The sequence below is a fragment of the Glandiceps talaboti genome, chromosome 12, assembly GCF_964340395.1.
Source record: "Glandiceps talaboti chromosome 12, keGlaTala1.1, whole genome shotgun sequence".
Classification (NCBI taxonomy): domain Eukaryota; kingdom Metazoa; phylum Hemichordata; class Enteropneusta; family Spengelidae; genus Glandiceps; species Glandiceps talaboti.
The window spans coordinates 8,377,291-8,393,547 of NC_135560.1; the positions used below are offsets into that span (position 1 = coordinate 8,377,291).

The 16,257-nt window shown below is 36.7% G+C and overlaps 1 protein-coding gene and 1 pseudogene across 1 annotated transcript; both read left to right on the forward strand.

Moving 5' to 3' along the window:
- Positions 1-4,919: 4,919 nt before the first annotated feature.
- Positions 4,920-7,678, forward strand: LOC144443684 (histamine N-methyltransferase-like). The gene is made up of 3 exons (XM_078133225.1): positions 4,920-5,112; positions 5,945-6,265; positions 7,326-7,678. Exons 1-3 carry the CDS (start codon positions 4,920-4,922, stop codon positions 7,676-7,678), a joined length of 867 nt encoding a protein of 288 aa, XP_077989351.1.
- A 3,272-nt stretch (positions 7,679-10,950) lies between these two features.
- LOC144443685 (zinc transporter ZIP1 pseudogene) lies at positions 10,951-11,859 on the forward strand (annotated as a pseudogene).
- The last annotated feature ends 4,398 nt before the right edge of the window (positions 11,860-16,257 follow it).

Genomic DNA, 16,257 nt, shown 5'->3' on the forward strand with positions numbered 1-16,257 from the left:
TCTATTTTTCATTGCAAAATAAATAAATGAAGCTAAATTATTTAGATAAGTTATATTATCTGAATTCAAAAGTGAAATGAACTTATCATAGGAAGGGTTTAAACAAAACCACCTTGGTAACATTTCATTACAAAGGTCCTTGTAGGACGGACAAATTGCTAAGAAATGATACTCGTCCTCAATACAGTACAAATCATGTATAATACAGTATTTACAAAATCTTTGGTTAACAGGAACGTTTTCACGTCGTCCCCCTCAATTTGCAAAGGATGCGAAGAGCAGCGAAATCTTGACAGTGCTGTTCTAAATTTACACATTTAAACACAACTTAAATATCTCTCTGGTTCAAGCATTGATTTGAAAGTGTGGTAGGAACGAAGCCTAGGAGATGATTATATCTTCGTGCCAGATCTGACTAGCACAGTCTTTTAACCTTTGAGTGAATTCAGACAAAAACTGACTAGTGGAGCCTGGTTCAACCATGTATGGCCGAATTCAAGATTTACCATTAAAAGGCCAGTAAAAAACTTACAGATATGAACATTACATATTTTAGCATATCATACAGATCGGATAATTAATATATTTTTGATAAAACAATGTAAAGTTTCAATATTAGGCAGTACCAATTACACAAACACAATCCTAATATAAGTATTTTTACATTACTTTAGTTTTACCCTCAGACCACCATTGGTGGTGTGAACTCAGTAAGTTACACAAACTACCCAAGAAAACAGGCCAACTTTCCAGTTACTCATGAAAATACACGATTTGTCCACTACAAATGCAATGCAATACAATACAATACAATACAATACAATACAATACAATACAATACAATACAATACAATACAATACAATACAATACAATACATTACAATACCATACAATGCAATACAATACAATACAATACAATACAATGTAATGCAATGCAATAAAAAATAGACTTACTTAATGGCTTTTCTATTCTTTATGTCCATAAAATAAATTCATAAAATACACACACACACACACACACACACACACACACACACACACACACACACACACACACACACACACACACACACACACACACACACAAAACTACTGCTATTTACATTCGTCATTTGCTTTTGTTGTATGAATTCAAAACGTTTACTGGCAATCCTTCACTAATATTAATCATACTCGTGTATGTATTTTGAATAAATGTTGTGTTGTTTTTTGTTCAACAGGTGACCCTACTACACCTGACAGTTATGGAGCCACCCAGGAGCTTTCAGAATGCATGTCTATCCAGGAGACTCACGAAGTCGAATGTATCAGTGAAACTGGAGAGAGAGAAAGCAACTCATCGAGCCTGGTCACTTTGAGTTTGGTACTTCGGCGACGATAACCGAGAATACTCCAAGGATGACTGTCCAAATCGGCCCCGTACAAGGCAGAGGAATTTACTTTACTGGTACCACACTTTACCAGAATACAGTTGTCGATATGCCATAGGTCATTTGCTTTCACACAAGATGGCATCTGGATTGAATGGAGGCATATGCTTGAATTTTATGATAGTGCTAAAGTGCTAGTTTATGTACAGTAGTTGCCTTTCTAGAAATTAGAGCCATATCATTAACCATAGCTCTCAAGTATGCTTATATATATGTGTTATTTTTATTATTATTGTTTTTTATACTTATCGAAATACACCATTCAAATAGTGTACTTGAATGAATTGGTTTATCTGTTGAGATTGGCATATCGTTGAGATGAACATAACCGTTTACGAAGGAATTAATTGTTGGTAAAGAGGCATAAGTGACAATTTGAAAATATATTGTCGCTTATTGAGTTTTCATTCGCATTGTCGTCATAATTAACCAGAAATCTAGCCCAGAAACTTCCACTTGTCTTGGTGCTACTATCTCAAGAAATTCTCTCCATACTAACACAAAGGCAAGTCTCTGAACTAGCAGAATATCGTGTAAACATTAAACTATTTGCTTGCTTTGAGTTTTACAATCAAGCCAAAACGTCTCCGAAGACTTTGACTATTAACTTTAGTGAAAATATCAAGAATTACGAGTTATACATTGATTTATACGAGTAGTGGTATGGAGTGCACAAGTGGTTTTTATATGTTAGCTTCTCTACCTTAATCTTTTCCAAATCAGTACGCAGCAATTCCAGCTCGAGTACACCTCAAATTCCACAGAAGAGCAAAACACACACACAGTTAATTGTATACAAAAAATAGCCTATCCATCACTCCTCTTTGAAACCCCCTTGTTGTTTACAGTTTTGGATACAGTTCGTAAGAAGAAGAGGAACTTTCCAAAAGGACTATTTTGTCTCTGGTTTTCCCCGTTTCTTATAGAGAACAAATCCATCGCGTGATTTCCACAAGAATTCATTTGGTCTCATGATGTATGCTGTTTATATTTTAAAAAAACGAAGAAGGTTCGTTTGGAAATTTATGTTGGCAAGTGATGCTTACAATAAAATAAGTGGTATCGGATAAAAGAAGGTGAATATTTATATCGTCAACTTTAAAGGGCAGGTCAAAGTTGTCGCTTCTTTCATTTGCCCTCAAGACACATACAATTTTATAGCCTACATGGGTTCTTTCAAAATTAAATGACGCCTTACGTTGACTACTGAAATATATATAGTAAGATAGGTGGTCTGAGATGGCATGTAGAACCTCGTCGGGTTTTCAGGATTGGAAATTCCCTTTGAGTATTTCGCGCGCTTTTAAACGTCACGTGACTGTAACGGCCAATGGCCTTTATCATTTTTACACTCCTTATTTCAAAACAGAAGAAAAAGAATTTCTTAAAATAATAGTTAACCAATTACATAAACTTCATAATGAGAATGTATATGTACATGTATAAGGATACATGATCTTTCTGACAACAGTTTGTATTTCGAGCTCTTGCTGTAATAGATACATACCTTCATATGCAGTCTATTCGATAATTGAATTTGCCTTGCTGTGGAACGAACGCTTATTCATAATGGTCTCTGTCAGTAGTTTGATAATTTACTAGACTTTACTCTCCATCCAGGTAACGTTTAATCCAGTTATACATCCATGATATTATGATCACCCACAATTTTAGACCGCTGACCACGGACCACTATGAGAAGTGGGGTACAACGCTTTTCTCCTACGGATGTACCTCAATTAACACGGCTCACGTGATTGCACTTTCTTACGTGCTATGTACTTACATCTATATTCTGCATTCATTCTGTGAATTATTTATACACATGTATATATGCTCAGGAATTAAGCAAAATTGGTTTTATTGTTAACTTCATGACTGTACTTCTCCTATGTAATATCGTTGCCATCGAATTTTCTTTACAACTGGGGCAAACACCTCCGTGTGCGAGCCTTGGTTTCAGCAGCACAGCTTCTTCTGGGTGATACATTACTACCGAATCTATTAAACTTTCTGTTGTTGGTCGCAAAAAAAATTCATTTGCACAATATTAAGTAGTTGTAACGATAAGGTGCCGGACTTTACATTCTTCATATCTTTTGTACACAGTATACCATTGCCAATAGTAAAGGCAAACTCCATAAACACCTGGAAAAATGGCGTAATTTTCTTTTAAATTAGCTTTTTGTTCCGGTGACAGTATAAAGGAATTAATTTCTGAACTGCGATTATTTTCAGCCAAATATTTCCAGTGAAGTAAATTGTATCTTCTGATTGCAATAAAATCATATCTTTTTTTATATAATTGATGCTAAGGCATATATAATTGATGCTAAGAATGCACGTACACTTCAAATTAAAAATAATTTGGTACATGCGTTAGCCATGACAAAGCGTATATGTTGAAATAAAGTCTGTTGATGTACTTTATAGTTTTAATGAGTGATTTGCATTATTAATTATTTGCCATACTTAAGCTATTTTTTTAATGAATGCACACTTCAAATTCCGCAACATTTGGTACATACGTCAACCATAAAGCACAGATGTTCTAAAAAGCTAGTTGGCATACTTTTTATCTTTAATGGGTAATTTGCATAATTAATCATTTTCAATAATTAAGCTATATCTTAAGACTACACACTTCAAATTCAATATAATTTGGCACTTACATCAACCATGACAAAGCATACACATCCTCTTGACATAGCTTTTACTTTTAATTAATCATTTTGCATAAATTAATGATTTTGGCAATTAGGCTGCAAGCTTCAATATTTCATATAATTTACTACATATATCCATCCTAATAATGCGCACCTGCCATATTAAGTTTGTTGACACAGCTTTTAGTACATAAGTAAATGAGTCACAAATCACTACATTTCGGCAATTAAAATGTATCTGAAGAATGCAAGCTTTAGATTTCATAGTGTATTCATTGATGCTAACAAAGTGGACGTTTGTCATAGTTTTTGATAGTATTAAGTTTGCCGGTGGCATTTAAAGTTGTTTTGGCAATTAGGACTTATACCAAGAAAGACTGCGCCAAATTTGATGAAACTTGCCACCGATATGGATCATACAGAGATATGATAATTCCTAATGAAATTTTGTGCTGTCAATTAATTGCTCATTTGCATAATTAACGAACTTTAGCAATTATGGCCCATTCCAAGAAAGACAGCGATATGTAGCCAGGACTGTACCGAATTCAAGTGAACTTGCTACATATATTGATTACACAAAGGTATGACAGTATAGAAAGACATTTCAAAGTCTCAGCAAAGACATTATCAACATTTGCCCTCACAGGGGAGCATTTTCAGTTCAACTCTAGTTTTTCTAGGCCTAAGTATGGTCAGCCTACCAACAGATCATGTGATACCTTCGTAACCCATGTGATTCAGTCGGGGTCAATACTCTGTCGTGGCCTTATTTGAACTGTTCTATACGATTTTTTTTGTACGTGTGTACGTCCCGCGCATGATGGCATCACAGATGACTTCGTTGTTGTCGTCTCCTACTCACTATCTTCAAAGTCAGGTTGCCTACCTCAGCCACACAGACAGGGCTGAGAAGGTGTACGAGCTATGTTCAACTGAAATTCCCCAAGAAATCATTTCAGGCGCCAAAGGCGACATAGAACAATTCTACTACCTGGGCGTAGGTAGTGGGTCAGGTAGGTGACGTTTTGCGCTGAGTCACAGTCTGGGTAAACCACTTGATTTCGCACGGGTGGTTGGGGGGGGGGGGGGGGGGGGCTGGAGGATTTGAATCCAACATGTTTTTTTTCAACCACCATGACAGCAAGCATTTTTTTGCCTAGTAGGGGTACAGCAATTTTTTTTGGGGAACTTAACTTTGTCACTTCTGTCGGGTCATGGCGTGTCACCTCATGTAGGATATTATTGACAACCCTAGCCCCTACTTGCTAGATCAGGTAGCCATACTTTGCAGTACATGTCCGTTTAATGGCTTGGTTAATAGATTTCGGGATTGTTTGTATGACTGCTACAGCACAGATGTCCTTGTACAGATTTATATTGGTCATGTTAGATGTGCCATAGAAAGACGACATTGAAACTTATATACGAGAACATTTAGAGAGATCTATATGATGTTGATGTACACTAAGAAATGATTGACACTTTGTGAACCCTGCACCATGACGTGTAGTTTTCCTGCGTAATATATAATTGATCAAAGCTAAAATGGATAAATGCCACGCCCACATGAAGTTAAGGAATTATTGATTTACTACACTTTCCAAAGGAGATCGATGGACGCAAAGGGATCGGATAAAATTGGTAAATTGACATTGTGACGTCATCTTTCAGTGTTCACAGCAGAAATAATGTGTTAAGAAAGACAACCCGTTACCTTTTCACTGAGTCCAAGTTTTGTAACAGATTTAAACATTCAATCATAAGCTGACAATACACAAAAATGCTCTCATAGGCTATGATATACATTACATTCTTACGTGCATTCTCTCAATCTTTTATATCCAGGCGAAGCTGATATAAAAGTTCTAATTCAGCTGACAAAGCGATATCCAAAAATCAAAGCAACAATTATGGAGCCTTCACCTGCTATGATATCCAATTTTAAGGAGAATATCACCAAAGTGGGGTCGGCACTGGAGGGAGTAGAGTTTGAATGGAAGACTATGACGTTAGAAGAATACATGGAAGGTGACGATAACAACCAATGCTTTCACTGCATAATTCTCATTGGTGTTACGGCTTACTTTGAGGATATTGAAAAGGCAATGAAGGACCTGTACAAGATATTGGAGAAGAATGCAACTATTGTTATCATTAATAATTCGGGTAATTCTTTATTCACATCTATTATAATAATTATTAGTTGAAGGTTTGATTGGATATTATTCGTAGCAGCTTATTAATGTTTTGTGTGGCGTTATCCTAATACTCAAGACGTCAATACACAAGTTAGTGAAGCTTGCAACACACGACAGCGACTGTAAGATACGTCCTGACGTTCCGCCCTCATCGGCCTGGGAGGAGTTGGCCGATGTGTGAGGGCGCCCCGTCACGGCGTTCCTTGCAGCCTACACAAGGCAATGGTAACACAATGGTCGTCTATATACTTCCTCAAGTCCCTGGGAGCATCACAGGCACTTGTGACCTCCTCCCCTCCCCGTGTGACCCGAAATATATATGTTTCAGAATATAATAAAATATTGACATATTTCAAGTTGGCCGATAATATGTGAAACGGTTAAAATAACGCGCGTTTCTCGGATCGTGTAAGTCCACACACTACGTAATATAGAAAGTTTATGGGATATATTACGCGGTGTGTGGACTTGTAACACGATCCAAGAAATCCGTGTTATTTTTACCCCTTCACATATTTTCGACCACCAAATATGACAATATTATTGATATTTTGTTATATTGGAAACATATCTCGGGTCTGTGGGGAGAGCATTATTATTGCAACAACCCGTCCAATCATCATACATGTGGGTTGACTTGGGCACAATCGTGGTTCAAATCTTGTCATTTTGTCTCATGTTTTGCCGTATTTTCGATAGTAAGATCACATATATATGATTTTGATTGGAGTAACCGACTCACCGTAGGGAAGCTTTGATTTTTGAACTATATGTCTTTTTAGTGTGTGCGTGGGGGGGGGGGGGAAACGATGGGTGCGTGAGGGTGGTTGGGTGGTATACATTAATTCTGTGACTATATATGCATGGTGTTTGCATAATAACATAATGGTGAAAGGGGAAGTAAACAGTTGCCGAGTATAAACCGATTTTTAATAGATGCCCTTAAAAATTGTATTTCTTCTCACAAAGTTGTGTGTGATTACTGTACACACACTACTAATTGACTGTGCATATGTTTTTGTCAACAGAGAAAAACGTCTTTGATGCAATACGACAGAAATTCCCAACCCTCCTCTTTAGTCACAAAAGGGTTCCAACTGACAGATTGGTTGCCGTATTTAATGAAATTGGGGCCAGTGTCAGAGTATCGGATATGGAGGCAGCCATCGACATCACTTTGTGTTTACAGGAGGATTCAGAAATCGGAAACTCGATCTTAGATCTTTTGACCCATGTTCTGAATTTTAGAGAAACGGCGCCTGGAGATTTATTTCGAGACGTTTTCCAGGTTCTTCAAGGTCCAGAACTTATATCACGTAAAAGAAATGATAGTGTATTTATCAATGACAACAAGGATGTAATAATTGTTCAACAGGCCTGATAGTTGTCTTAGGGTACTTTTACCGAGTCTGTATACAAAGTCAGTTGATTCGAGAGAAAAAAAGACAAGCTACTATGGAATGTGTATGAAATGTTTATTGATTATTAATTAACATTAAAAAACATATCGATGAGAAAATACAAATATCAAAGACAAAGTGTAGAAAATTCAAATGTCAAAGAATTAGATTTAAATAAAAACAAAACAAGATTATCAATGGAAAAAAATATCAAAGAGAAAATTTACAGTAAGGGCGATAACATACAAATATACTCTCACAAATACCTGCATCAATTGCGTCAATTCATGGAATTGTCACGTGACTGATGGTCATAACATGGTCAAACAACGGACATATGAGATGTGACTTGTTAAAAAATCGTCTTTTGTAAGCATTATTTCCTTTAGTGAGAATAAACCACCGCCTTTAAGTTGTATTAACAGATGCGTGATTGTGTGTGTGTGTGTGTGTGTGTGTGCGCACGAGTGCATGTATGTGTGTGACTGGCTGTGTGCGTGCTCGTCACGGTGTGAGCAGGGTGCACGCGCGCGCGTGTGTGTATAGATTCAGGAAAATGTTCCTGGCTACAGACGTGTCGCCAAGTCTCACCTAGGCTGCCTCAGTAGGGCCAAATTATCAATAGTCATGCGACAAAAAAGGTAATATGAAAGAAAATCACCACTTCTACCATTTGACTGTTCATTTGACATTTTCAAAAATAATCGGATTTCATTTTCCGTAGCCATGGTGGAAAAATAATGGCACTGGCTTGCAAGGCTGGAAAGGCTGGAAAAGAGCGACTCGTGTAGTGTTAATAAGTTTGGATGAAAAAACAACAACAACTTATTAATTATCACGACGGGCCATTACTTTCGTAAGCGTCAGATTTACAGTTTCAACGAAGTAAATGAGAACTGTTCAAAATTGTTCTCCGACAAACGCTTGCAACATGATGGCTCGTCAGAATGAACGTCTTTTTGGCGGTCAAAATGCATATACGGATAACTTCATCAGGGGGTGTTACATTTTGCTGCAGCATGATGAGAAACAAAATATACTTTTTGAATCGTGGCATTTACATGCTGTCGTTTGATGACTTCGGCCGCTGATTCTGGAGTGCGAGTGAAGTAGGATGTAATTTTGCTGCAATTCATCAAGAACAATTCGGAAGGATTAAGGACTTTAGAATATGAAGGATTAAGATATGTCAAATTTAATCAGATATCTTTTAAATGACTACAAGCACTAATCTGAGAATGAACTCACCTGTTGAACGTGTATAAAGTTATTCTCAGAATCAGAATCAGATTGAACTCACCTGTTGAACGTGTATAAAGTTAGTTTCAGAATCAGAATCAGTTTGAACTCACCTGTTGAACGTGTGTAAAGTTAGTTTCAGAATCAGAATCAGTTTGAACTCACCTGTTGAACCACGGATAACTATTATCTGTGGTTGAACGTGTATAAAGTTATTCTCAGAATCAGAATCAGATTGAACTCACCTGTTGAACGTGTATAAAGTTATTCTCAGAATCAGAATCAGTTTGAACTCACCTGTTGAACGTGTGTAAAGTTAGTTTCAGAATCAGAATCAGTTTGAACTCACCTGTTGAACGTGTATAAAGTTATTCTCAGAATCAGAATCAGATTGAACTCACCTGTTGAACGTGTATAAAGTTAGTTTCAGAATCAGAATCAGTTTGAACTCACCTGTTGAACCACGGATAACTATTATCTGTGGTTGAACGTGTATAAAGTTAGTTTCAGAATCAGAATCAGTTTGAACTCACCTGTTGAACGTGTATAAAGTTAGTCTCAGAATCAGAATCAGATTGGATGCCAGCTTGAGGCTCTCATATATAGTCTCAGATACGGAACATTACAATGATACCGAACAAAGTTAGTTAAACAAAGAGGTAATGTAACTGAGACTTTAGGAAATGGTCTCACTTTCTACCCACCATAAATATGTGTTACTTCTACTATATATTTATAAATAAGATTAAAATACAAGGCAGTGTTACAGGTACATTATTGGAAATAGTGCCTACCAACAAACACACATTAGCTGAACAACTTCAACCTACTACAAATGTCTTTATTATAACGTGCTTTTCTCTCTATTTCTGGTCATTTTTCCCCAATAAAAAATTGTAAGTGCCGAAAAATGTCCTCTTTTGTCAAGTAGGTGAGATACGGGGCCATTCTCTGAAGTCTCAATGGTGTTATTATTTCTTATTTGACTGTTTTGTTGAGTGTTCCGTAGCTGAGAGTATATTACGGCTGAATCTGAGGCTCAATATGAGTATAGATCACCAATTCAAGTGATTCTGAATTTGAATCTGAGTCCAATTTTGCACACGTCCTCTCGATACAATCTCATGTGCATGTGACCTTTTCCACATTTCAGCACACGTCATGTTATAATTTATCATTGAAGTAAGTTACTATGAACAAGAAGTCGTCTGACTGGACAAAAATCTTTCTAATATTACTACATTTTATCACAGACAACTCTATTCTTGTCTGTGATTTTATCGTCTGACTTACCGTGGACGAAAAGGACACTTCTGCACACAGTATGTTTTTGCTATGATCGTATAAATGATTTGACATAGAAATGGTGGCGGGTCTATGATGTGGCAGCGTCGGATAGTTGACTCGTTCCCTCGGTCCTCCCCTTATAATTACTGAAGACTTCCTAAATGAATGGAGAATATAAATGAAGGCTCGAAAATTTGCAAACTTTTGACCTCGGGAAATCCTGTTCAAGTTCAATCCTTCTCGATTTTTGAGTAACCGCCCTCCACCCCGACTTTTAGCTGTGTATTTTTCAATATACACCCTCAGCTGAGATTCCTCCGACCCCCCCCCCCGTCGTAAATAATGACGGCTCCCTAAACCACGACCCATATAAATATTTCTATGTAGATGTTCCTATTCTGTCATTTATAATAGTGTGTCTTTTTTCCAAAGAAATAATGTATGTTGTATTTTTCTGTATGAATTCTTTTTAAAATTGCGTCTTCTCTCCCAACGTACAAGATGTAATGGTTTCGTCCATGAGTCGGCTGTTTGAATATGATAATTATTCATGAAATTATACTACCTGTCGAGCTACGAAGGCTGTGAATGGCGTCCACGCGACCGTGATATATCATGATTCCTATAAATAAACTGGAACCAGCAGACGACACCAAGCTGCCACCATAAGTACAGCAAGGCGGGAAATACAGCTGATATTAGTGTACTGCTTAACATACAGATAAACATGGATGGCCTGGTGTGGACGAAAGTTATAGCCTTGCTTGGTTTACTGTTATTGGTAATAGTCTTTGGTCTATTGCCACTCAAATTAGCCAGCGCATTCTCGACTCGAGATGGAAAAGGGAGGACTGGAGCTCAGAGAATACTGCCGTTACTTAGTTGTTTTGCTGGTGGAGTTTTCCTAACGACTTGTCTTATGGATCTCCTTCCAGAAGTACAGGATCAATTCAGCGAGGTGTTCGAAAAAACGGGCGTGGATATGGACTATCCCATAGCCGAACTTGTTATAACAATCGGATTCCTGTTAATCCTAGCCGTTGAACAGACAGTGCTGGGCTGCAAAGAAAGATCGCCAACAGCGTCTAGGAAGCCATTTAGACGGGACAAAAAACGTGCAATAGATGGATATGAGTCGAGTGACGACGACTTAGACGAAACGAGAACCGAAAACAACTTTGCAACGAGATTACGTTCCTATGCACTGCTAGTAGCATTATCGTTGCATTCTTTATTCGAAGGCTTGGCGATAGGTTTACGCAATGAGAGTGGGGGAGTGTTGAGACTTTTTGCAGCAGTGGCCATACATAAATGTATTTTAGCTTTTAGTCTTGGACTCAAACTAGTACAGAGTAAAATGAAAACGTGGTCGGTCGTAATGTCATGTGTCTGTTTTGCTTTGACCTCGCCACTGGGTGTGTGTTTGGGGATCTTGTGTCAAACAATAGCTTCTGATTTAACTAGTGCGATCATAACAGCCGTACTGCAGGCACTGGCAAATGGCACGTTGCTTTATATCACCTTTCTAGAAGTCCTAGCTCACGAGCTTAATACAGCAGGGGATAGGTTTTGGAAAGTTGTAACGGTCACGATTGGTGTTACGAGTATGGCTGCATTGGTCATAATCAGTGAATGATGTACCTTTAACCCTAACCATGGAGGTAGGAAGGTGTTTCTCCCTCCATTGTCATTATGCCCTAATAGTAAACAACACACGCCTATCTACCTAAACACGTTATATGTCTACGTTTAGTTCTCCATGCCTTTTGTTGGACTTGATACTTGGTCAAATTATACAAACAAAAACAAACCATTTATTTTACTGGGAAGCACACTCTATAATTTTAATCAAATATTGATGGATGATTCCACCCACATGTTTCAGAATTACGTTCTTATCAAATTTCGCAGCATATCTCGTTTTTCTGCAAAATGCACAAATGACAGATGGAAGATTATTATTCACAAAGAGGAAATATTGTCCCAAAAGACAAATGAAATTTGATCATAATGATCACTCTTTTCGTTTTTATTGAATTTGCCATTTATGCAGGTGCGTAGCTTAGGCACTCTCGCTGTTCAAGTTGTTACATGCCACTGCATACTCCGTGGCTATACTAAAATAGCAGGACCACTGGATTGTGACAGTTTAGCAATGATATTTGGAATATAAAGATATACTACATTGTGTTTTGGGGGGATAATATTTTGGGGATAATTCCAATATCTCAATAATGAAATAGTAAACCAAAGCCTGGAATACATGCTACTCTATGAGGCTTTATTTCACGTACTTATTTATAGTTCTACAACGTATCAGCATGCAGCATGGATTCCAGGCCATAGTAAAGATAGCAAATTGACATTTGCCAGAAATTTTAAAATTTTCATTTTCATATCAGCATTACACAGGCATGTATATATATATATATATATATATATATATATATATATATATATATATATATATATATATATATATATAGTTTTGTAAAACTATTACGCTCTACCACTGCGGTATAGAGCACTGTCTTAGCAGATTGATACTCACCGAGTTATATATATATATATATATATATATATATATATATATATATATATATATATATATATATATATATATATATATATATATATATATAATAAAGAAGTCTCACTGGAGAGAACAGTGCCCGATGAAATATTAATAGCCGAGCATTATATAGACGTTATACAAGGAATCAGGAGATCACAAGGAACGCTGAACCTTACGATTATTTATGTTTGACAAGCTAAATTAATCATCTCAAGCGTGAGTCTCCGAGTTTAACGAGTCTTTATATAGCTACACAATTTATCATTGAATATACTGGGATAGGATATCGCATAAATACGTATGTAAGAGAGCAGAACCTTTACGACTGTGTGTCTTGATAAACTGCAATAAACACTAAGTGTGTTTAGTGTACAACATCACGCTGAATGAAGTAAAGCGAAATTAAGTGCATAGATTAAAAATGTATGTAATTACATGTCTATTGTCGAAACTGGAAAAGAATTAAGCGATAGCAATTATTTTAGCATTGTCTCACTTTATTTGAATACACGAAACTTTACATAATAGCAACCATTGTTCCTTTGTATATGACAGATATTGTAATACTGCCAATTTTAGACTGATGCAATATTAAACGAAAACAGAGCCGAGGAGGCAGCTGCCGAATACGGCTATGCATTTACAGCCCAGAGTGATGGTCAATTTACGATGACATATAATCCCTTCTAACGTTTCCATGGCAATATATATTGTATAGAAAGTATGATACAGTTTTGTCAAATGTAATGAATTATTTATAGCCAATTTGGAATGAAATTAAAACAGAAAATGTATACCATGACACCAACTGTGTACGAGACTTTGTACGTTAGGGATGAATGAATAAATAGTCTAATTATATTCATTCCATGCTATCAAAACTCCATTTTTAATTAAATTGTTTGCGGGGGGTCATTAATAAGAAATTAAGTGCTACGTGCATAGTGTTATTAATTTTGATCACGTCAATTTTATTTATTATTTTATTTTTATCATTTCAAATTGTGGCATGTCACGTGTGTATCTGTCATTAAGATCGTGAATTAAACTCTCGACACGTTGCATGGCGGTGTATTAATTCCCTGATCGTTAACAACATTAAATAACATATTTTGATATATTTTTGGAAGCCAGAGGCACTTTATATAAGTGATGATGCGGTATGAATATGTACTCATCAAATATGGTCTATATTTTTAAGATAACAACATCTGCCAACGAGGATAATTAGTTTTGTGATGTGAGTGGGCTGTTGTACAAGTGTTGTGTCAATAGCTGATATTGTCCTGTCAAAATGCTCTATGTATACACAAGTAACACACACACATACACACACGACACACACAAGCTCTTATATAGCGCTTTCTCAGACTCAAAACGCCTTACAATTATTACCCATGTACGGACCAATCGCGGCACAACGGCCCTTCATACAGCACTTCCTCAATTAACTCTCTGTGAGTCATACAATCCATTGCGACCGCCTTTCTATTCGAATAGCACTGCAACTTCTGTCCTAAGAGGTTGCAAAATACACACCTGGATTGACTGGGGCAAAATCATGGTTCAAAAACTTTGCCCGGGGACGTCTTTAGCTTCCCAGAAACAAACGACAACGTACGAAGGGGGGCGAACCTGCAACGTCGTAGATTCAAAGCCAGCCTCTCCAACCGTACCGCCATGGCCATCTTGCCGCCATTTAACGTACATAACAGCCTGTTGGGTAAATTGATGCAGAATGCTAAAAAGAATTTTATTCCCCTGTTATAATATTTGGACCTCAGATAATGTATAAGCTTTAGCTTATAGTAAATTCAATGCCATTTCTTAAACCGGTACGGTATTATTGCATGGAGTTCTTCGACACATATAGAGATTCCCAATCATTGCATCATCAGACTACACACCGTCTGCTAAAAATGTAAATCATTGAAACTCCACGTCTGCTTGCTATTGGGAGACATTTATAGCAATATACGAAATAGACTTAACCTAGCGATTAAACCTCACAGTTTTTACAAAGTATTATTTTCATGTGAATGCAGTATACATTTCGTAGTCATAAAATTAAAAAGTAAATCGTCCTCGTTCAATGCAGTGTTCTCCCCCACTATAGAGAAAGAACGGTGTAAACACCATCCTTCAAAAGCCATCCTTGAGCTTTAGCAATCTTTGAAAGACAAAATCATAATATTTTCACATAAACAGAAATGGCTGATCCTCAATGTACATGTGTGTATGTGTTAAAATAAACATGTCAGAGTTTGTTCCAGTGTTGAAGACATGCATATTATATGCTGATAACTTTGCAAATTACCATGTTATTTATATGTAAATCATTATGCAAATTAGCCGCCATCCTTGTCATCTATCCTTGGGAGAACACTTCAGTGTTAACACACAGTGCTTTGTGGAGTATTTGGAGTAAGCGTCTATTTTAATGTGTTTTGTCTGTTGTTTGTTTTGGTATGGATTATTATTTATAATCTGAAATAAAGTGATGATAATAATAGTAATAATAATACTAATAATATAAAAGTAAATCGTCTTTGTTCAGTGTATATATATATGTATGTATGTCTCTGTTTTGCGAAATACTAGGACGAAAATTCTTTTCCTCCTTTTAATTCTGAATAACACAAACTGCCATGCTGCATGAATATTGTGGTGTACACGACAACTTGTACGGTGGCAGAAATTTGACATTATAGGACGCGACGCAACCATACATTCGGCCAAAAATATACAGGATGATGTTCATTACAAATTTTATAACTACATGAAATTTAATTTACATGTAAATTTAATTTATATGTTAAATGCGGTATTAAATCGCTATCAACAGGTGGGTTAATTCTCAGACAGAAAGACTCTTAATCAGTTTTATTTCCGGTCTATTCTGAAAATACAAAATGTATCTAGTAACTTATATATTCAACTGTGGGAAATACAATGGAAGACTTGGCTTGAAACAAAGTGTCGTGAAAGATTAACATCAATTGCTATATTTTATCGTCTGGCGACAAAAATCTTACTAAAACTGTTTCTTTAATCACTTGGCGGACGCTGAGACGGTATTCCGTCTGCAGTCAAAATGTTGCGCAGTCCAAGGTTTTTGTCGGTGTTTCGTCGCAAAATTATAGACATTGTAACATGCATGTTGGTCGATTAAAATGTAACAAGAGAGTGGGGAGGGGGTGTCTTTTATTCATGATCGGAACTTTTTATTTCCCTTTATTCATGAAAAGATCAAATTTATTTCCACGATTTTCTGTAAGTCGTGACCGAAAACTAGTCTGTAAGGTAAGCCCTGATGGGGCGCCCTCAGAGTCATACATCGGAGAGAGCAGACCGCCGACACGACATGTAACTACGTAAAAAAAGACAGAGCAACATAACGAACTTTATACAGACAATGTTTCCAAGTTAAAATCCTAAATTTAGTGTGTTTATGTACAG